General features: G+C 34.5%; 1 protein-coding gene across 16 annotated transcripts in view; it reads right to left on the bottom strand.

Moving 5' to 3' along the window:
* The window catches only part of USP54 (ubiquitin specific peptidase 54), a 120,167-nt gene that overhangs the window by 41,206 nt on the left and 54,153 nt on the right, over window positions 1-24,808 (bottom strand). For 15 of the 16 annotated variants that reach the window (XR_004139962.2, XR_004139961.2, XR_010381922.1 and 12 more), the window contains 2 exons: window positions 12,162-13,016; window positions 8,737-8,829 (listed from right to left, as the gene is read on the bottom strand). Coding sequence is in view for 13 of the 16 variants with exons in the window: in XM_031462139.2 (XP_031317999.1) it covers window positions 8,737-8,829; window positions 12,162-12,308 (240 nt within the window). In the remaining 3 variants the exon portion in view is untranslated. The remainder of the gene's footprint in view (window positions 1-8,736; window positions 8,830-12,161; window positions 13,017-24,808) is intronic. The other variant, XM_031462141.2, reaches the window with a different exon arrangement.

Below are 24,808 nucleotides of genomic sequence, written 5' to 3'. Positions count from 1 at the left end.
TATGTGCGTTAGACCTAAGGACACAGCTTCCTTATTTGAGAGCTGTTTATTACTGGCTAACATTTCTAGGGAACATACCAGAAATCTAATTTCCTGGTTTAAATAGTCAGTGGAGGATAATGGGCCTACACCTCTCTGATAGTGGCCATGAATACAAGACAATGAGGAACACTCCATTCCTATAATCTACAAAAAAAAAAAAGAAGAAGAAGAAGAACCAGACTGTAATTCCTTAAACCACTTTACTCCCTATGTTTATGCTTCAGTCCCCACTAGGGAAACAGCTACACGGTACACAATAAAAAAATATTGAGAGATTTATTCCCTGAAGTGTCAAACTTCCCCCCAATAAACAAACGAGCTATCAGCAGAACACAGACTTCCCTGCCCCTTCAGAACAGTCTTACAGCTCTATACATACAGATTTACATTCCAGGACACCATATATATAGAAACCTATTTCCTCCCTACCTATCTCCATCACCACCACCATTCCCTCGCTTTTATGCCTTATACTAACAGTCTTAAAAGAAAAAACACTAATTGAGATTTGTTGGATTTAATCAATCAATGCAGCATTCTTTTTTGCCTATAACAAAAAACACTCTGTCCTACATCCTGGCACTGCAAAGCCTCTAGTACAATCCCTGGAAGGAGAACAAAATCTTTGTGGCATACTAAGTACAGAGGACGGATTTCCTCTCCTGGACAGAGATAAATAAATAAACCAACACTAAAGTAAAGTCATACCCTAGGGATTGGGGTGTAAGAGCAGATTCAATATGAATAATAAATAAGAGCTCTGGGCTATAGCATGACAAGAGTTAAGGTCAGGAAAAATCTTTTAGCAATACTAGAAGGGAATAAATTTGGGGCTTTAGAAGGGACAAGGTAATTAGCACACAAATCCCTTCTATTTGCCAAGTCACAGTGAGAGGCGTTGTCGTTCAAAGTAAGCAGAAAGACAACTTGACACAATTCTTCTTAATGAAAGCCATCATTAATAATTCGAATGCAATACTTTGAAGCTGAAATTACTTTAGGGACTTGGTGTCAAGTAACACATACACACACACACACACAAAAACAGCACATTTTGCAGGACCAAAAGAAATGGATTATCATAAATATTGTATACAAACCACCAAAAAGTACTGGATGTAACATACACTGTGGTACCTGGTGAAGATCACAAGGCACAGGAATACTGACAGACATTCATAAGCAGAAGAAAAAAACAAAAATATGCAACAAAGACATTATCCAAAAAGTGTTAATATAAGGCCAATAGTAAGAGCATTTTAAGGTGCAAGGTAAAGTAAACAAATGGAGAAAGAGCAGGGATAAATATCTTTCACCCAGACTTGGAAGAGCAAATCCATCATCCAAACATCAGATTAAGGGAAAGCTGGCTAGCTTCTGATTCATCTAGGAACATGTTTGTGTTTTTGTTCTTAATAGTGGATTCTAGAAACAAGCAATTATGCTCTAACATAAAGAATTGACTTTACAGAATTGGCAAGTTTTATAGAGTACTTCTAATTTCAGGAATTTTGGAGTCTCCTGTTTAAAAAAAAATCTAAGAAATAAGAATTTTACATATCAAACTTAGCATTAAAGAATGCAAACAAGGTCCTGAAGTACCAGCAAAAAGGAATTCTTATTAGCCTCACCAAATGGTCCTCTAATTTTTAAACAGGAGGCAGAGAAAAAAAAAAAGAGAGAGAAAAATATATAGAATTATACACACAGAGAAAAGTATACACAGAATTAAACCCACACTGAGACAGCACAAAGTTAACACGTAACTTAACCACAAGATACTAGATAACTGCTCTGTGGCCAGAACTCCAGGCTTTCACTCTTCCTCCAGAAGATCAACTCACCTCTGTGTCCCCACAACCCCTGGCCACATCTTACTCTTTCCCTAAGAAATGAGGACTGAAGGTCAAAATTAGTAGACCTACTAAAAAAAGTATGAGACCAAAAGTCACAATATGAAAATCCCTTACATAGGACAAGAGTGAGAGAGAACATGAAAGACAAAAAGAAAAAGAGAAGAAAAAAGCAATACCCTAAACTCCATAACTAAAATCCAAGAATTACTTATAGACTGTATGAACCCTGAAGAGTTGTGTTTATATTACAGTCCAGGCACTGCGACAAGCACCAAGAGAGAAGAAAAGCTGAGCCACCTTCCCCAAAACCCATTCAACCATGCTAAAAAACACTGTTAAGTCAATCGTGATCTGGATAGAGTATTTTTAAAACTTCATGAAGAAGATAAATTTTTGAAATGGAGTTCTGAAATGTGGTTTCTTTAAAAGGGATGTGTTTGCTATTGTTTTCTTTATTGTTCGTTATTATTCTGGGTGCCAAAGGATCCAGGCAAAGTGAATGGCACACGCAGGGCAATGTCTAAGAGGCAGGCGTAGTAAGTGTACCATCTGCTGTCACAGCTGAAATGGAGAGTGCTGGGGGAAAGAAAGGAAGGGAAAAGAAAGTGTGAAATTAGTTTTTAGAATGTCCATAGTCATGCATTTTTAAGTGATTTAAGAAATAATTGGGAGCCACTTTAAGGTTATAAGAAGGGAGTAACTTGAAAATAGTACTCCAGGGTAGTCTTAGGTTAGAACAAATGAAACAGAAAGATAATAGAGATAGAAAAGCAATTTAGGGGTCTGAAAAAGTACTCTTTTTACTAAAACAGTGGGCAAAAAGATCTATTATTAGAAATATCATAGACCAGAGAGGAGGCATAAAGAGAAATGATAGTCTCTGTGGTGAAATTCAGGCTATTTTCAATTTTCCTCTTTATACTTTAGTGTGATTTCCAGAATGATTACAGTATTTTTTATGTTTATAATAAAAATCATCATTCAAATAAAGAACAAATGTGATGTGTATACACAGCTAAAGAATAATAAATAAATGCCCATGTGCCTACCACACCATTTAAGAAATGGAAAAATTGAGTTTGAGACTCCCCAATTGATTACATCCTTCCCATTCCACCTTCCAGAGGTAATAATCACTACCCTGAATTTCGTGAAAATCATTCCTTTTTTCTCTACAGTTTTATCACATGTATGTATCCCTGAACAATATGTTTAGTTTTGCCCATTCTTGATTTGTATATAAGTGGAATCATAGTTTAGTAGTCTTCTGTGACTTGCTTTTTTCACTCACTGTACAGATCTTCCTTGATTTACAAAGGAGTTACATCCTGATAAACCCATCATAATATACCTAACTTGAATATACCTGTAACTTACCTAACAAACATCATAGACTAGCCAGGCCTACCTTAAACAAGTTCAAAACATTTACATTAGCCTACAGTTGGGCAAAACCATCTAATACAAAGCCTACTTCCTTACAAATTGTTGAATATCTGGTGTAATTTATTTAATGCTATACTGAAAGTGAAAAACAGAATGACCGTATGGATACTGAATGGTTATAAGTGTACCTATCGGTTGTTTAATTTCTGACTGTGTGGCTGACTGGGAGCTGAGGCTCCCTACAGCTGCCCCACATCACAAGAAAGTATCACACCAAGCATTGCTGGCCAGAGAAAAGATCAAAATTCAAAATTCAGAGTAAGGTATCAACTGAACGCATATTGCTTTTGCACCATCACAAAGTCAAGAAATCATAAGTCAAATCATCATAAGTCAAGGACTGTCTGTAATGTTTTATAATTAATTCAAGTTGATATACGTAGCTGCAGGCTATTCATTTTCATTTCTATACAGAAGCTTACTCTGGGAATAAACCATAAGTGTTTAATCCATTCTCCTATAGCTGGAATGGGTTGTTTCCATTTTTCTGTAATTACAAAAACTACTACCTTAAACATTCTCTACTATATCATCTCATACGTATGTACAAGGAAGTTTTCTATGGTAAATATTCAGGAGTAGAATTACTGAGTGGTAAGGTATCTTCTACTTCCATTTTACTTGACAAATGGCATAACAAACTGGTTTCCTCCACAGCAGTATCAGTTTATATTCTGACCAGCAATGTATGTAAATTCTTATTACTACGTCTTTCAGGTAAAAATTTTATCCAATTTTTAAATTTCTACTAATTTGAAGGGCATGGTTTAACTTACATTTCTAAGATTGCTGAAGGTCTTTCATATGCTTACAGATCAATTGGGTTTCCTGTTCTGAGAAATGCCTGTTTATGTCTTTTGTTCATTTTCCTGTTGACTCATTTTATCTTTTACTTATTCTTTATGAGAGTTCTTCTCTGGAATTCTATACTGGACACCAATACTTCGTTGGTTACATATATATACTGCAGATATTTTCTCCCAGCTTGTAGCCTGTGTCTTTACTGTCTTTACGGAATCTTCTGATGAACAGGGGTTCTTGAATTTTCTATACTAAAATGTATCAGGTTTTTAACTTAGTCTTTTTCATGATTTATTAAATAATAATAAATCCCCTCTATCACTTAGGTCATGATATTCGCTCATATTTTCTTTTAAGACTCAAAAACCTTTGTCTTTCACAAAAATTTCAGTCCTTAATTTCAGTCCTTAATTCATCTGAAATTCTTTTGGTTTAATATGAGGTAGGGAATCTAATTTCTTTTTTTTTTTTCCTATATGGGTAACCAATTATCAAAGTATATTTACTGGAAAGTCTACTTTCTTTTTTGATTCACAGGGCAAGTAGCAAGTTCCCATAGGTCTGTTTCTGAACTCCTGATCGTGTTTCGTTTATTTATTATAGTGTTGATACCACATTGTCTTAATTACTACAGTTTATAATAAGTCTCAATATCTGATAAAGTATGGTAGCCATCAGTACTGTTAGCCAAATATTTCTGGCAAGAAATATTTCCTCTCCCAAGGATTATGATAGGATCATGCTTCCTGGCCCCACTGTCATTCACTAGCGCTGTATGATCAGTTCTTGTCTATAAGCTATAAGCAAAAGTGACCTGCTGAGCTTTTAACTACCTGTGCAAAATCCTCCAGAATTTTTTCCCCTCTGGCTTAGCAACAAGCAATATTCAAGTTGGTTGTAGCTTTGGCACCTGAGTTCCTAAAGGACTATAATCGGTGGGTGGAGGGTATAGCTCAAGTGGACCTTAGCATGCACAAGGTCCTGGGTTCAATTCCCAGTACCTCCACTGGAAAAAAAATTAAATAAATAACCTAAGTGACTATAATCAGTAGTTTTCCAACTAACCTGAAGTGGACAAATAATGTGATCACTATATAGATCTTTTGTATATTTATCATTGAGATTTTAGTTTGTCATCACATAACTTAGCTTACTCGGATATACAAGGCAAGTAGCTCACTTTGTTATTCTTCAAGAGTGTCCTGTCTATTCTTCACTGTTTGTTATATGAATTTCAGAACTGAATTTTCTCAACTTCCAGGAAAAACCTACTAGTCAGAGTATACATTAGTACCATGAAATTGGAAAACACATAGACATACCGGAAAAGAGTTGGCATTATCTAAAAAAGTTGAAGATATACATATCCTGTTGATCCAGATAATCCCATTCCTGGGCAGGTACACAAAAGAAATATGTACACATATGTAGATACATACAAATATGTAGATATGTACAAGAATGTTCCTGGTAATATTGTTCATAAAAAATCAAAAACTGAGAAATAATCCAAATGACTACCAGCAGAATGGATAAACACTGGTTTATTTATACATTATATTACTATAAAATAATGAAAACAAACAAACTCAACCTGCACACAACATGATGATCTTATAAACATTGCTGAGCTAAAGAAGACACACACACACACACACACACACACAGAATGGATACATAGGCAGTGAAACTGTCAGATAAAACAAGAAAGTGATTACTACAAACATTATGAAAATGGCTACCCCTGAGAGAAAGGAGATGTGACTGAGAAAGAAGGGAAGGCAGATGTCTACAAAACTGGCAGTATTCTATTTTGACCTAAAGAGTTGTGACAAACATTTTTCACTTTATGGTTATTGTTATACTGGATCCCTGTGGGGATTTTACATAAATGTCTTACATCTTTTTTGTTAGATTTATTCATGTCTACTTTATATACGTTGTTGCTATTATAAAAGCCCTTCGAGGGGAGAGGGTAATAGCTCAGTGGTAGAGTGCATGCTTAGCATGCATGAGGTCCTGGGTTCAATCCCCAGTACTTCTATTAAATAAATAATTAATTAAATAAAAATTTTAAAGCCCCTTGAATTTTCTGTTAGTTAGAAATTTCTAGTATATAGAAATGCAATTGAATGTACAGGTAACAATCTGATAAATTCTCTTACTGATTCTACCGACTTTATTAGATTCTTTGGGGGTTTTTTTTAAATAGCCAATCACATCATTTGCAAATGATATCAACTTTGTTTCTTTCTTTCTAATCTTTATTTTTCCTTTGTTTTTCTTATCTTATTATACTGACTAGAACCTCGTTCAATGATGAATTATATTATTGTCATACTCTATAAAACTATTTTTAAAGTAGGGAACAAAAGAGACATTCTAAAGGAGAGCCCAGATGCTGACAGTCCAGCCCAGGTTTACTCCTCCCTTCTCTTCTCTCAGAAAACGAAGTCCTCCAGTATAGTGGAAGGAATGTCTCTTAGAAACTATGGCTACTCTAACAATTTACATTTCTCAACTATTAGAACCAAGTTCAGCTCATCCTTTCTGTCAAATTAGTCCATTCACACTGTAAGACTATAATTTTCAAACTAAGTGCACAATTAAAATAACGCAAACAATGCCACCTAAAACAAAGTATGTGTAAACTAGAGCCTAGTTATTTAACATTTATTTAGCACTGAGGGACTTAAAAGCACTTCAGAGGGGAAAGAAAGCAAAATTTTAATATATTTCCAATATAGCAAAAGTGACAGTGAAGGAAAAGAAATCTAATGGATAGATCAGGCAGTGGTGTGGTGTGGAAAGTACCAGAAATCCAACACATTCTCAGAGTTATGAAGACCCAGAATACAGCCATTAATCCCCGAAGCCCATTGACTTATCTATCATAAGCCACTGCTTCTCTGAAAGAGTCCCAAGATACATCCTCAGCCCCTTTAGCTTGAAAAACAACTTCCTTTCTGTACTTGGGTATTTCAGAAGGTGTCCCATAAAGTCTGGTGGTTGGTTTTCTTTCTCTCTCTGGCTTATATAATGATATTGATTTACTTTTATATTAAAGTAACAATTTATCCCTCTGGAAAATGAAATATAACAATCCTGTGACAGCCAACTCTCCAGAGTCCCATTTTGGCCAGTGAAGAATATAGCACAGTCCTGACTAATCGCATGCATGTCAGGGGGTCATGTAAGTTCTGTCATCCCTTCGTGGTACACATAGGAGTTTCCAGTTTCAGGAGATTGTTCTTCCAGGGGTTTCTCCAGGATTCAAATCTTCCTTGCCTTCCTTTTTTTGGTTTTAATGCCATAAACCAGACTTTCTTTGGACTTAACAACCACAGGACCACTATGTTTCCTATTTATCTAAAATTAGATACTTAATGTCAATGTACCTTTCAGAAAATCAAGTCAAATGCTCTTGGATGGACTTCTGCCCAAATGAGCATAGTCGGAAATATTACAACTTGTAAAAAGTCTAGTCTTATTAAAATTTCATATTCAAACTCCCCAATTAGTCAATAATTTATATTCTATAATTTGCTAAAAGTTACAATGGTTCTAAAGAAAGGGTGAAAAAAAAGATGTTTGCTACCCCAGTGGCAAGAAGTTCAGAAGACTCAGTTAACTCTTTCCAAAGATATCTGCCTACCATGGACTAAAACTTCAAAGTAATGTTTGTCAAAAAATTGTTTTGAGTCAGTTGTTGCAGATTTAACTGGGAAATGCTCCCAGGTTTTCTGGTCACAATTCTTACTCTCAGATGTAAAAGCAACTAAATTAATAATGATCACATCCAAGCACCCCTGTGACAAATCAAGAATTCAGATTTCATGAGACTGAAAGATGACCCTGAAAGCTTACTCGGAGCTCAAGCATACTCATCCAACCACAAACAATCCGTTGTACATCTGGACCAAGAAAACAGAGAGAAGCTACATGTTGGAAAAACAGGTAAAATAATGGAGAATGGGCTCTTTATACATTCTAGGTCTTTCTCTTTAGCAGTTTACCTAAAATCTCTTGAGTCAGAACTCTCTCACATTAGGCCATTTTATTTATCTCTAAATGAATTCTCAGTTTCATTTTATTCAGAAATGAAAAACTTGGAGTCAGATGATGGGACAGAAAACTAACATAAAGAATCTGTCAAATGTGATAATGGGAAACATTAGGGAATGGGAAAATGGGGAAATTTTAGTATTGGCTTTTCTTAATAGAAAGAGTTTGTTGCTAAATTTAGCTTTAACAGACAATAGTTAATTCCATGAAAAACAATTGGTTTATTCTTTCAAAATGAATTTTAGTACTAGCTTTTCAGATACTCAGAGTCTAAGCACATTTGGTTAGTATCCTATCATAATAAATAGAGTTGTACAGACAAAAAAGTTAAGAAAAATAGACTATCCAAACCAAGTAGCAATTCTTTGAAGCAAGCAAAACTAATCATATCCATCCTTTGCACTAAACCACAGGAAGATAATTCAGTAACAAATTCTTTAGCATCACCCCAAATAACCAAACCACTTCAATATTGACCATTTGGCAACTTAACGGTAGTGAGAAAAAAAAAATTTGAAGTACTTACCTTGAGAGCACAAAAGATGCAGGAATCTCCCATGCATTTGTGAGTTGTAAGCTGTCTAAAGCTACGTCGGAAGATGTCCAAGTGCCATAAAACCTGATGAAAAAGGGAAGATACTTCATTACTCTATAAAAGCCCCCATTTAATTTTAAATTCAAGAGGTCAAGTAAACACAGGTAATGACTGCAGAAGATATTGTTATTCCCAAGAGAAAATCTCATTCTAGTATATTAAAACAAGTATCAAAAAAGATACCTGACAAGAGGGCTAGATGATCATATTCTGGAAAAGATACTAATTTGAATGTGAAGTAGGTCACACAGGAAAAAAAAATGGTATGACATACGACAAATGTGATCCTAAAGAGAAAATTTATGGGTTAAAAACTGCAGAATAAGGGTTTATATTAATGATCCACACAAGAAAAGCAAGAGTATTTTAAAACTTATTTAGAAGCTTGAATTTTAGTGTAGAATTTTGTCTCTGTTAGATATCTGAATTTTTGGACCTTTCTGAGAAAGGTGTGACCTCCTTAAGTTAACAGAATAAAAAAATAATGGTGATATCAACAATGATAAATCTGCTCATAGTATGTAACCTTGACATGAGGTGATAAGAATGTCACTTCACTTTTATGGTCTTCCTGTCAGAAACCCTTAACCCCAGTCCAATCATGAGAAGAACATCAGACAAATTCTAACAGTGGGACATCCTACAAAATACTCAACTAGGGCTCTTCAGAATTGTCAAGATCATCAAAAACAAAGAAATCTTGAGAAACCATTACGGCTAAGAGGAGCCTAAGGAGACATGACAAGTAAATGTAAATGTGGTATCCTGGATGGGATCCTAGAATACAAAAAGATACTAGGTAAAAAGCTCAGGAAATCTGAATAAACTACAGACTTTAGTTAAAAAAGAAATGCTATAAGAAACAGCACAAATGATTTAGGAAGCTCCTCTTAATTGGAAAACATTTAAATGGCATCATATATGAAAAGAAACTACATTTCTGGAGCCCCAGATCATAGCAACCTTTGGAACTTCTTACTTAGGTTTCTATAGGTATATACATGCCAAGCTCCCAAATAAGTAACAAATGTAATGGATTCAACATATCTGTGGTGAACACACCTTTCATATCAAAAGTTAGAATATTAGCTCATAGAAACAATTATTTTCAACTTGTAACATGATTATAACAGGCAGTCCAAAACTGTCAATGACTCAGTCTTCAAGTATAGATAAAGAAATCTGTGTGTGTGTGTGTGTGTGTGTGTATGTGGGTGGGTGTATATTATATATTCTATATGGCACTGGAAATTAGAACAGAAAGTCGTAAATACTATTGCTTCGATTGACAATAAAGATAGAAAATATAGAAAGAAACAGAATTATAAAACCAGGACTATGACTAGGAAGGAGGTAAACACATATACATCTATATCAACACCCCTTTTTTTGCCTGCTTCTAAATTACAAAAGTATTTTTAGTTTATTCAAAGTTAACTCAAAAAGCTAACAGGCATCATCCAGGGAAAAATTTGTGGTGGTAACTAACGAAGGTACTTACACTCTTTCTATAGACTTCACAGCACAGATTTATTTTAATGTTTTCAAATAAAACATAAAAGTTTATTACATAAATAAGCTTGACAATGAAATTTTGCCATTTGAAACAACATGGATGGACTTGGAGGGTATTATATTAAGTGAAATAGAGACAGAGAAAGACAAATACTGTATGGTATCACTTATATGTGGAATCTAAAAAATAAAATAAACTAGTGAATATAACAAAAAAGAAACAGACTCACAGATATAGAGAACAAACTAGTGGTTACCAGTGGAGAGAAGGAAGGTAGGTGGCAAGATATGGGTAGGGGATTAAGAGTTACAGAATAAATATATACATGTATACATATGTGTAAAATATATATATATATAATAAATAAGCTACAAGGATATATTGTACAATGTAGGGAATATAGCTTATATTTGATAGTAACTATAAATGAAGTATAAACTTTAAAAATTGTGAATCATTATATTATACACTTGTAGCCTATATAATATTGTACACCAACTATAACTCAATTTTCAAAAAAAGACATTTTTACACTGCTGAGAAAACTGAACGTGGACTGCATATTATTAGATAACACTTATAGTTTTAGTTAAATTTTTTAGGTGTGATAAAGTTACTGAGATTATGTTTTTTTAAATGTCCTTATGTACTAGAGATATACACTGAAGTATTTTAAGATCATATGATGCTTGGGAGTGGCTTCAAATAATTCAGCAAAAAAAGAGGGGAGATGAATGAAATACAAATGGTAAATGTTAATCATTGTTCAGCCTGGTTGATGTCTGCAGCAGATTCATAATACAAAATAAATAAATAAGCTTGACAAGATTGTTGTATGACAAATGAGAAAACTAAAATACTATTACCTGTACAAGGTCACAAGGGTAGCATATAAAAAGGCTAAAACTAGTACTCCAATCTCCTCATCCCTAAGCCCAGTGCTTTTTATACCTAATACACTGTCTTTATTTCTCTCATAAAAGCTTATTTTCTCATACATATGAGGTGTAAAGCTATTATTTTTCCCAAGCATAATTATCTTGAGTGGTGAATTTCATTTACTTTTACTCCGAAAAAGCAGAAAAAAGGGGAAAGTAATTACTTGAAAGTTAGGCCAAGGGGGATGAACCTAACACACTATGGCCCCGAATAGGCAGGGCAGGCAGGCAGACAGGAAGCTTCGGGGTTCTGAGACCACTAAGGTGACAGGCAAGGCCAAATGGGTAAATCTAGAGTAGATAATCACCTTAGGGGAATTTACTTTCTTCCAGCTCTGTTCAAGCGCATCTGACCAGACACCAATCAGGAGCCACTACAGGAGAGCTCAGAGGAAGGAGATGAAGAAGTGGACAAAGACTGGACTCCATTCAGTGTGTAGACTAAGAGCCTGGGTATCATGAGACAAGAATAACATACCTGAAAAATCTTTGACTTGTGGAAAGAATTTTGCTTTCTATACTAGAGGAAAGCAACTAGGGGATAAGACACCTTGGTCTCAAATGGGAAAAAAAGGAAGCAGTGGAGACTGTTGAGGAAAAAAGTCATTAACAAGTAGTAAAATCATCTAGTCCATGTACCTTCCTTCAGGCAAGTAAGTAGTAGTAGTTACAGCAATTATTTCTATTATTATTATTAACCTCTTTTACAAATGAGGTAATTGGGAGTCAAAGAGATAAAGTGACTTGCCTATTATGATCACACAAATAAACTTAAAAAAATGATCTTAGGCTGCTGACCGAAAAACAGAGACTATCAAGGTATTATATTTAAAAGAGTAATCAGAAAAACAGCACCAGTAACTGAAAGTCAAAGTTCACCAAATAGAAAGAAATCCCCTTACCTGCAAAGCACTGTTGAGGAAGCAGCTATTTTGTCCTGGCTCATTGCTGAGGCCTTTGCTGGCAGCTATGGAGGTTGAGCTTCGAGGAGCAAACATCCCTTGGACACTGCCACGGCTCCCTGAAAAATAATTTCTCTTCCAAGACATTATTGTTCACATTTAGCCTGGAAACACAGAGAAGGTTTTGTATCTTTTGGAGAGGGAGGCTCTGTCTGATGAAATCCTCAATGTAAAGAGAATCCAGGATGTAATGAATTTACGTTGAAAGATTTTTTGAGTTTACAACCTTTCAAACATCATATATGTAAGTTCAAGGAACTCAGGTATCCTTCAATCCATGTGACGGAGCTGTCCTCTACTTGCTCCAAACAGTGCTCCAAATTTAACATGGCACAGGGCTAATGCAAACAGAGAAATCCTTAAGTATTTCTTCCTTCTATTTTTCTTGAACTGCCTCCATAAAATCCTGGTGAAGTGGCTGTAAATCCTCAACTCCAACAGAAGCCAGGATCAGAGTAGGATGTGTTCTTTAGGCTTGTTTATAATGCTTCTTGGGGCTTGAAGATTTTTCCAACTGGAAGGAGAGGCAGACAGATAAGCAAGAATCCAGCGCAACCCTCCTTGCCTTTTATTGTCTCGTCCCATCATCCTCTGAAGTAAAAACTCAAGTTCTGAGAAATTCACATAAATTCCACAAAGCTAAGAAGCTTGTTTGAAATATATGGGATTTCTGTTGTTGTTGCTGCTGCTGCTGTTCTTTAACATGCCCCAAACATCTTCTATTATTCCATCCAGAACTTCAGAAAGTCTCTTCTCTTTTCCTCTCTGACTAGACTAGCCAGTTGTGCCAGAGAGCTTTAACAGAAAGGAAAAAAAAAAAAAATCAAAAGCTTGCGTCACTTAATGACTCTACTAGCTTTGTGCTGTTCTGCCAAGATCAACGTTGCCTCACCTCTCTCTATAAACTTGAAACCTTGGCAAACAATGCCAAAAAATAAAACAAAACAAAAAAAAACCTCTAACAAAAAGGAGAAACACTTAAAAGATACAGGGGGAAAAAGGTGTGCGCAGCTTTACTTTCACAGGAGACATCTATGAAATTTTCTAAGAGGAGAAGAAATTGATCTGGACAAAAATAAAAATCAAATGCAAACCTTCCAAAATCTGGTTAATTAAAAAAAAGAAAAGAAAAGAAAAGAAAAGAAAAAAGAAAAAAAAACAACCAAGTAAACACATACCAAACTAGGAACTGAAACTGTTTCTTTTGGATGTTGTAAATGAAGACATTTTTTAAGGTGTTTTAAATGTTCATGTCTATGAAAGCCCATTTAAAGGTGGGAGAACCAAGTTATCAGTCTGGACTCTGTTCTGAGTAAAAAGCTGTCCCATCCCAGAGAAACACTCAGAGTGAGTAAACCATATGTCCTTAACATCCAGTCCAAAAGAACTAAATCTTCTGCCCTGTTTGTTTGTTTGTATGTTCCTTTTTTTTTCGCCAAAGGGTCAGAGAGATAATTTGGGTTACAAATCACTTAATCCTCAGATTATATCCAAGGCACTCACAATCAGAGGCCACCCATTGACCAACATTAGTTTTCAACTAATTAAAATGCCAGTGAGTCAACAGGGAAAAATACAAAAGCAAACTCCTTCCTTGGAAGGAAATGATTCTAATATTCAACTTTAAGTTCTCCCATAAGGCTGCCATAAGGTTCACATAAGGAAAAAATTAAGAATGTTAAATATTACATTTGGTTTCTAACAGTTTCCCAAGCTTCCCCCTTCCTTCCCACCATCATATGGACAACATGAAAAAGCAAAAATGCTGTAACATCTTAATCATCCTCTGGCAGATCACCCAGCATTATCCATAGTGTGTTCAGTGGAAAAATTGAGGCACAGGAACATGAAATGGTTGCACAAGACTGTTCTTTCCCTTCTTTAAATTCCTAGACTATTTATAATCTACAGGTCACAATTAAAGTATTTGATTATACATTATAGTGTCATATTATTCTCTATTTGTTTTTATTACTCTCTATTTGTTTTATATGGTATCAGTCATAATATCCTAACTATGACTCTATGAAATGACATACTACTAGGATCAGACATGTGCTAAACACAATACTTCCATTCTTTATTTAATCTTCACAACAACCCTGTCATGTGGGTATTAATAGTTCCATTTTACAGAAGAGTAAAGGAAGGCTTAGGGATACTAACTTGCCCAAAATCAAAGTGGCAGAGCTAGAATTGTTTGACTGTTTACTTGGACTTAATCAAGTATTTTATCATACTATTCCAAAAGCTATTACAGTGCTTGTCTATTCATAAGGAGGCACTCAATAAATACTGCCTGATAATTAGCATAGCACCACGAAGGATCCCATGTCTCCCACGCAGACTACAAGACCCTCAACTCTCTACACACCCTCATACACACCCTACTCTAGCCCACTAAGCAACTTCCAACAAGCCATGCAGCATTCTTTCAGCTCAGCTGCTGCAAAGGAATGACAAGTACCAACCCTCCACTTTGCTAAAAACCAAAAGGACTTGGCAGGCAGGTGGGGTTTCCAGTACCCACATTAGGAACTCACTGAAACTTAGCCTGCCCTATGATAAAAATGCCTGAGTTCAGGGAGCAAAGGCAAAAAATACAGTGGCAGAAAAAAAGGTTCTCAGGCTCTGAATGGCAGCATTATGTAGCGTAAGGCAAAAGCTCTCACACTTGCACTAGGTGTGTCAGAAACCAGAGGCAAGAGCCAAAATGAAGAAAACCAAAAGTGGCAGTAATAAATGGTCCAAAGAAATACTGATGACAAAATATTTCACTTAAATTGCAAGTCTAGCACCAAACAATATAATCCTTCTCCAATGCCATCTACTAAAGATATGTGAGAGTGTAAATTAAGAGTTCTACCCACTACCTGGCTCTAATAATCTATTTTAAAAAAGGAAAAGAACTTACAAGGAAATACTGAAGTAGTTTAGGGGTAAAAGACCATAATGTCTGCAACTTACTCTGAAATAGTTCAGGAAAAAAAAATGTGTGTGCGTGCGTGTATACATAATATGGAGAGAGAAGGAGAAAGAAAACAGTAAAGCAAATATAGCAAAATGTTAACAATAAATAAATCTAGCTGAAGGGTATGTTCAAATTCTTTGTTTCATTTCTTGCAGCTTGTTTGTAAGTTTTGAATCATTTTTTATCTTGAACAGAAATTGATATCTGCAAATAATTAAAAAAATTTAAAATTGCATAAGATTTACCTTGTACTGTATGCAGTATTAATGATTCAAAGCAAAGCCATGACTAAAATCATTAAGCTGGTAGATAATAACATTACCAGATGATATTGGCAATCCCAAACTAAAAAAATGTAAAAGAAAAATACAAAAATGCATAGATATGAGGACAAACTAAAAGGAAATAAAGTTTGAATACTATTTCTATGAAAAGGGAAGCCTGAAATAGTGTATAGTGTCAAGCTGTTGTAAGGAGCAAGTGATAGAGAATAACTGTGATATTATATAAGAGGATTGAGACTAGACTTGGAAGACATGAATTCAATTTCCATGTTTTTACTACTTTGTGTAATCCCACCTGAACTTTGTTTTCTGTATCTATAAAATAGTGACACGAGATACCTATTTCACACAGTGACTGAGATTTAATGCAATAGGTGTATGAAAATATCAGCAAGTTTCCAAAACAAAGAATGAATAATGAGTTCACTGAATGAATGAATTGCTGTGCCTACAAATAACAAAATAAATTTTCATTGGGGATCTCAAGATACCAGAAAGTTGGAAGTCACCCAGAATACGTCTTCTGATTGTATAAAGAGAACAATAGGCTTCACAGAGGACAAGGCACATGTCGGCATAATTTAGCTATGTGTTTAGAGAAACATTTGAATTTTACAATTATTTTAAAAATACAAAGATTTAACTTAAAAAGCAAACAACTGAGTCTATTACAAGGAATAGGGAACATTTTAGTAGGTCTACAAAGAATGACCACGTTCAACTGATCAATGATTCAAATGGAAAACCATGAAGAGTATCTCAGTTTCTAATGAAGAAACAGTAGCCTGTTACTAGTGATTAAAGCCAGAATTAACCCAAACATTAGGAAGTCAAACTGCACTCCACTGAGATATTCAAACAGTTTAACCAGGAAATTTGCTCAAATTTTTGGTTTCTGTTATTCTGTACAGCAGTTTACTTATAATTTACTTAAGGATCTATATTTGCACTGATAAATCAACAGGCAATGACCTCAATTCCTTGGCATGCCCCACATGTCGATAATTTCAATCCATATCTAATCGTATATTGTTGCTTATTATGAGGATTTCAATGTCTGGCATATAGTAATTGCTATATAAATTACTGTTATTGCTATTATTGTTGTTCAAATATTCCCTTCTCATGAGCTCTTTTCCCTTTAAAGATAATTACATACAGATAGCCCATATTCTTTAAAAAAAAAAAAAAACAGTAACAAAAAGACCACCTTGAACTTACTCACTCCTATGACTACTGCCCTAAATTTTTTTCAGCCTTTCACTATTAAATGTCTCTATAATTTACAGCTACTGCTTCTCCTTGTTCACCATCAGTCTTTTGAGCACATGGTACTGCTCCTTCACTCCACCACCACAATTTCACTTCATGGAACATTCACTTTCTAAGGAAATCTCCTAATTTCAAAACCTACTGGCTTTTTCCAAAGGCCTCATTCTTCCTAATTTTTCTGTAGCACCTAACACTGGCTGCCTTGGCGCTACACGATCCTATATTCATAGGATGAATTAATAAGACAATGAGAGAATGAATAAAATGAAAGAATGACAAATGAACACTGGTTCTCTTGCTCTGACAGTTCATTTTCCCTCTCCTTTGCTGCTTTCTTAAAAGTGATCATTCCTTTATGTTAAATCAGACGTTCTTGCTCTTCTCTAGAGTACCTCCCGTGGTGTTCTCATTTCCTATCCATCAGAACTTCAACCATCACTTCTAGTTTGATAAATCACAAATCTCATGAACTCTAAAACCAAATTACCAACTACTTGCACACTGTCCCACTTTCATAACAGTTTAACATGTTCAAATTTGAAGTCACCTCTTTCCCCCCCAAAATAGTCCCTCCTCTTATTCCTGTATCTTTTTTTAACTAATGGCATCTCCAATTACCCAGGTTCAAAATCTCAGTAGTCTTTGACCTTCTCCTATCCCTCTGCCCATTCTCTAACCACATCATAAAGGCCTGTCAGTTCTCCCTTCAAAATCTCTTACATCGATCCTTCTTTTTCACTTCCACTGTCATCACCTAGTTTATACCACAATTATCTCCCATTTAGACTATTACATTACATAAGTCTTTCTGGCCTCCTATGTCTTGCTAATCCAATTAATTTATATAATTAGTTTTTTAACCAATATTTCTCTTTAACATACTTCATTACTTATTTGTGTACATGTCAAACAAAAAGGCTGAAAGCGTGAATTACTCCTTAACAGTAGAACAATGTCTGTTGCTCAGCAGAAAAAAGTTTTTGATAGGACCACTCTCACCTTTTCAGGTCCCAAGAAAGACAAAGATGTCTACTCTTACTACCCCTATTGAATATCATACTGGAGGTTCTAATCTGTGCAATAAGGCAAGAAAAAGAAATTTTAAAAACATATAGATTGGAATGGAAGAAATAAAACTGTCTTTATTCATAGACAACATAGTATGCTACATTTTAAAATCCCAAGAAATCTATCCCTAAAAACCTCTAAGAACCAATCAGTAAAGCCACTAAGGCCACAGAATACAAAGTCAATATTTTTTAAAAAACCATTTGTGTTTCCATATACTAGCAATGGACACTGGAAATTGAAATTCTTTTAAAGTATTACTTACAATAATACTACAAAATATAAAATACTTAGATATAAATGTAACAAAATATATATAGGACCTGTATCCTGAAAACTACAAAACAGTGGTGAAAAAAAAATCAAAGATCACCTAAGTAAGTCAATAGGCATGCCAGGTTGTAAATTGGAAGTCTCAGTCTTAAGATATTAATCCACTCCAAACTAGTCCACAGATTCAATGCAATTTCAAATCAAAATCCCAACAGGATTTCTTTTTGCAGAAATTGATTCCAAATTTTAGCTGATTCTAAAAGTTATATGGAAAGACAAAGGAATTATAACAGCCAAAATAATTTGAAACAGAAGAAAAATATTAGAAGACTCAGTAGCCAACACCATATGGTATTGGTAAAAAGACAGATTAATGGAACAAAACAGAGAGCCCAGAAACAGGCCTACACATATACTGTCAACTGACTTTTAATAAAAGTACAAAGGCAACTCAATGGAGAAAGGACAGTCTTTTCAACAAATGACGTTCGATCAACTGGATACACATATTCAAAAAAAACTGAACATTGACCCATACCTTACATGTTACACACACACACAAAAACACCTCAAAACGGATCATATTTCTAAGTGGAAAATCTAAAACTATAATAACTCTAGAAGACAGAAGAAAATTTCGTGACTTTTGGTTAAGCAGAAATTCCTTAGATACAACAACAAAATACAATCCATAAAAAAGAATTATAGAATTGGACTTCATCATAATTAAGAACTTCTATGCTTCAAAAGACATTGTTAAGAGAATGAAAAGACAATCCAAAGATCGAAGAAAATATTTTCAAATCACATAATGGATAAATGACTTGTATCTAAAATATATATATAGAATCTTCTAAACTTAAGAAAAATTATCCAATTTTCTTAAATGGGCAAAAAATTTGAACAGACACTTCATTAAAGAAGATACACAGATGACAAATAACTATATAAAAAAGTATTCAATATTATTAGTCTTTAGGGAAATGGAATTAAAACCATACTACACATCTATTAAAATAGCTACAAACAAAAACAAAAATTATTTAAAACCTGACAATAACAAATGCTAATGAGGAAGAATCAGAGCCACTGGAACTCTCCTAAATTGCTGACAGAAATGCAAAATGACACAATTGGCAATTTCATATAATTGTAAATATACTTTAACCACATGACCTAGCAATCCCATTCCTAGGTATTTTACCCAAAAGAAATGAAAGTTTATGCCATATAAAAATTGGTACACAAGTGTTTACAGCAGCTTTACACATAATCACCAAAAACTGGAAATAACCCAGATATTCTTCAACTAGTAAATTGTATATCCATACAATAAACTCAACAATAAAAAGGAATGAACGTTGATAAATACAAAAATATGGATGAATCTCAAATGTATTATGCAAAATTGAAGAAGTCAGATCCAAAAGGGTATATACTATATGATTTCACTTTCATGACATTTTGGAAAAGTCAAAATAGACCAGTGGTTGCCAGGAATTGTGGGTGAGGGTACAGATTGATTACAAAGGGGCAGTAGCAGGGTGATGAAACTGTTACATATCTTGATTATGGTGGTAGTTACACTAGTTCTATGCATTTAGCAAAACTCAGAACTCTATACCACAAAGATTTCAGTATTTTAATGTAAATCTTGATAATTTTATGTAGATTACCAAAGATTCCAAAAACTGTTTTTAAAAGCATATTCTAAACTGATTAATTAAAAAAACAAAAAAAACTTTCCCAGGTTCCTCCTGCAGAATATGTTCAAACTTCTTGCCTGATTCTTAATAATACAATCTGACCTTAATTTATATTTTACATTTATCTTTTTATTTTACTACATAAAACTTCTTCCCAAACAAAAAGTTTTCCCATTAATGTGATCTTACTAACTCTGTTTTAACTACTTAGGATACTCAATATTCTTCTTTCCCTCTTATTAAACTAGCCTCTTTGTAAAAAACTTTGTAAAACGTTCTTTGACCACCCCAAGCCTAAAGGGATTTCCCCTATTTCTGAATTCCTATATAAATTTTCTATAATTTTAAGGGAAATTAACGTTTCTATCAGACCAGTGTTTCTAGGGTCCTTCCCCCTTCCATGTTCCCCTCCCTCCCTAGAAGATAAGGGTTTTATCCTACCCCATTTGAGAATGGAGAATGGATGGAGGTCAGAAGCCAGTTGTGTTATATCCAACCATCTGTCATTGCAGGAAACATTATCATAGGATTTTACTATAGTTTATTTTATTTGTCATATAATATACCTTTCTATGTACAGCAAATTTCATGACATTTATGCAAATGATATAGTATCAAAGTATCTCCACCAAGATATTTATTAAGCACATAGGGAAAGACAATAACTTTACTGTAGAGAAACTGGGCAGAAAGCACCTTAACCAAGTGATCAGGTCAAAAACATCACTAGCAATAATACATACACATATTCACAACATCATGAATCCCATGGTAATAATGCACTGAGAAGGATACTGCATTATTTCTGTGATATTCTTGCCTAAATCACATAATCACAGTCCAATCACGAGAAAAAAAAATCAGACAAATCCAAATTGAGAGACATTTGACAAAATAACTAACGTCCTCTGAAAACATCAAAGTTACAAAAGACAAACAAAGACTGAGGAACTTTTACAGAATGCAGGAGACTAAGGAAGAAAAAAAACCTAAAATGCAATGTGAGATCCTAGATAGGATCTTCAGTAAGGAACAATGGTTCATAGACATAGAGAACAAACTATGGCTACCAGTGGGTAAAAGGTGGTGGGAAGGCATAAACTGGGAATTCGAAAATTGCACCTCTTGGGGAGCAATGGAAATGTTAGCTATCTTGATTGAGGCAATGGTTTCATTGATGTATACATCTATCAAAATTCATCAAGTTGTACATTTGAAATATGTGTAGTTTACTGTATAAGAATCATACCACAATAAAGGTGTTTTTTTAAAAAAAAGTATTCCCTTTAGGAATCAGAGTCTGGTGACAGACAGCAGACATCTGTAACTTTGATTAAATTATGATATTGGCTTTTCCTTAAAAAAAAAAAAAAGGTGAACAAACTGGTGAAGTCAGAACTTAAAGCATTGAACCAAAGTTAGTTTCCTGGTTCTGATCACTGTACTATGGTTATATAAGGTGATAATGTTAGAGGAAGCTGAATGAGGGATATACAAAAACTCTACTATTTTTGCAACTTTTCTGTAAGTCCAAAATTTGTTCAAAATAAAAAAAAAAACTTTTTAATTTTACAAATAATTCATTGAAGGAGATGGAAGCTTGGGCCCAATAAGGAATAGAGACATTTGTAGGAGTAACATCTATCCTTATAAAAGGTAGGTGAACTAATAGTTTGTGATCCTGGGAACCTTCGAGTTCAATGAAGGTTTCATGTGAAATCTGAGTTTACCATGTTGAACGTTTCACAGTTAATGGGTTAAGTCTTATTAGTTCAGAAGGCTGTTTCTCAGAGCTTCATTTATCTAGAATTAACTACTAGAAAAGTTTTAAATCTATAAGGTTAAGGATAAGTAAATGTAAAAGAACAGGGGTTTTGTTAGGGTAATGAATTGTTTTTTTCCTCCTTTCCCTATTTTCTAAATTATCTATAATTTATAGATAAATTATAATTTATAATTCCCTTAAAGTAAAACTAAAATTGGGATTTAAACTCATTTTCCCTAAAAATAAAATGAAAAGACTCTGGACCAGAAGTAACCCACAATATCCTAACAATATAAAAGCCATTTAATAATTGGTAATTATTTCCTATTTAGAAACAAGAGACTAGATGTGGATTTCTCTTTCCTTTCATTCTATTCTCATTGTTGCTGCTGCTAAGGTTTAGATCCTCCCATTCTGGACTATTACACCACATTATTGACTCACCACCAGGCCTCCATTCCCATATATATGACTACCTGAGGACTCCTGAAATACCATGCCACTGCCTTTTTTCAAAAATCTTCAAAGGCTTCCAGAAAAGGGTATTCTTCGGGCTAGAGAAAAATGGTATTTTTCTAATTCACAAAAGGGAAACTAATGGATGGATTTTTCACAAGTTTTTCTCCCGTAATTTTTTCTTGTCCACTTATTCTAGTGCTAACAAGGCAAAAACATGAACAAAGAGTAAACCTAAAAAAAGCCAAAGCAGTCAATAGGACCTATTTTGACAGGTTTTTTTCTATTACTGACTCACATTCATGACTGTCATTTTTATATTCCCATATTCTGCTACTGAAATTAATTACTAATTTATAAGATTGAATTAAATATGTTCTGGCTCCCATACAAAGTCTGAGAATCATTAGACCTTACCACCATTTTCCAACTACATCTTCTGCTCACTCATTCATTAAACAGACATTTCACTGAGCACCTATTAAGTGCCCCTCACTTATCCTCCACTCCAAGTAAACTGGACTCTTTTCTGTATAATGAATACTCTCTGTACTCTCCTTCCTCAGTGCCTTGGCTTTAACATTGCCTCCACTTGGAATGTCTTTCCTCTCCACACTTATTAAAAATCATAACTACTCTCCGAGGAACGGCTGCATCAAAAGCCTTCTCAGATCCTCTCCCTCTTATGTTTCCATTCTCTTCATTTCCTTCATCTTCCTCTGTGACATCAGTGCACATGGGACTTTAATTACAGCATTCCCATCCTCTCCCATATTAAGGTTATTTGTATACATGGACTACATTATCTGTTTCTTAAGGGTATCTTTTTATTCCACACGAAGGTTGAGTATAATAGACATTGAATTGTTGAAACTTAATTTAAAGAGAAAACTTTACGTTCGAAGGAATAAGTACCTAGAACAACTAATTCCAACATTGTAATAAACTTCTCCTTAAATAAGAGTCCCCAAAATCTCCATATCTAGCTTGAGACATTACAGACAGCTTTTTCGAATGAACACTGTATCTATTGAATCAATATTTGCTTCTGATTCAAGCTTAAAAACAGGGAGATAAGCATCCACAACCATAAAAAATGCTAAGTTATTTGTTGCTTTATGGGCTGATTATCTCAGACTCCCTGGTGAATACAGTTACTCAACTCAAACATTTCCTGAGAACTGGACTTTAGCAGCTTCAAATTATTATGTCATGTACAAGAAAAACTATATGCTGACAAAGTAAGAAAGCTGTATTTTTCTCTTTTGTAAGAACTTAAAATTGTCATTTACAACAAATTTGTCTAAAATCAGTAGGAAAAAATAATTTAAACAAGAAGACATGTTTCACTTTGTTATAACTGACAAACGTTAAGAACTAAGAAATGACAGTTGCAAGCTACTTAGCCAATTCTTATAAAGATGCAGAGCTATACAGATAATTACTGACTTCTAGGGGAGGCAGCATGATAGTAGAAAGAACATAGTGGTTGTAAGTGCAGCCTCTACAGGGCCCACCACATTACATAACCTCAGGAAACATCAAGCTCATAGTCGAGATCCAGGAGGTACCACTCCCAGAGAACACAATGTGAACTATATAACATAGGGACCTAGAGTTCCCATGGTAGAACAGGTCTGGACTCCACCACCTAGCAACTCTGTCATCTCCACCAACTTAATCAGTTATTTAAGTCTCAGGTAAAATGGGATCAGTCATCAGTAAAATGGGATTAATAAATAACATCTCCCTCACAGGATTGTTATGAGGATTAAATGAAATAACGTATATATGTATCATTAACCCAGTATCTGGTATTTAGTGAGGCATAAATGTTTTGATGATGATTATGATGAATAAAAATAAGATGAATCTGCATTCCAATCCTGCCCTATCACTTTCAGGTTATTTACTGTCTGTAATAAATGTGATTTATTGAGAGTATTCCAACAAAATTACAATACTTAGCGCCAGGTACAAAATAGGAGCTCCATAAATAGTAGGTACGATTATGATGACTGCATCCCCTGTACCCATCCTCTCTCCTTCTCCCTTTCTCTCCTATACACAGAAACACATACACTTACCATAAAAATCCTATGAGATTAAATTATAACTGACAGCACAAACCAAAAGCTTATCAAAATGAGGGAAAATGTATTCTAAAAATAATGCTTTCTTGATTATTATAGACTATACACTAGACTATTATAATAACTTCCAAACTATTCTTCCTCTTCTAATACGATCTATAAAATACTGCCAAAAGCAATCTCTGATCAATCTCTACCTTAGGAAACTTCGGTGACAAAACACTTATAGTCAACACTCTTTGGCCTTAAAAGGCTTTCCACAATCTTAACACACGCACATTTTCAACTTCATCTATCATTGCTCCCCTTAAAACACAAAAAGATTTGTTCTGTGTTTATGCCCAGAATTTTACTCAATAAGGAGTATGTATATTTTTTGAAGAAACTCTGCATGTATGTGGACCCACGCAGTTCAAACCCATGTTGCTCAAGGGTCTGTATCACCCATCCCCCCGCATCCCGATCTTCCCAGTCCTACCTAATACTAGGAATCCACTCCACTCAGCAAACCTGCTTTTAGAAACCATTCTGCTGGGAACTTACAGTAATAAAGATATATATATAGATAGATATAGTCACAGCCTATTAGGAAGGAGTAGTCATTTATATTTAATTCATTTCCCAAAAGATTTTCTAAATACTGCTTCCCACCAATTGGGACTTAATCTCTTCCTCCCAGGAATTTAGTTAATCAGTAGT

This window comes from Camelus dromedarius, chromosome 8, assembly GCF_036321535.1.
Source record: "Camelus dromedarius isolate mCamDro1 chromosome 8, mCamDro1.pat, whole genome shotgun sequence".
NCBI classification, from domain to species: Eukaryota; Metazoa; Chordata; class Mammalia; order Artiodactyla; family Camelidae; genus Camelus; species Camelus dromedarius.
This window is presented reverse-complemented; position numbering and strand designations above follow the sequence as displayed.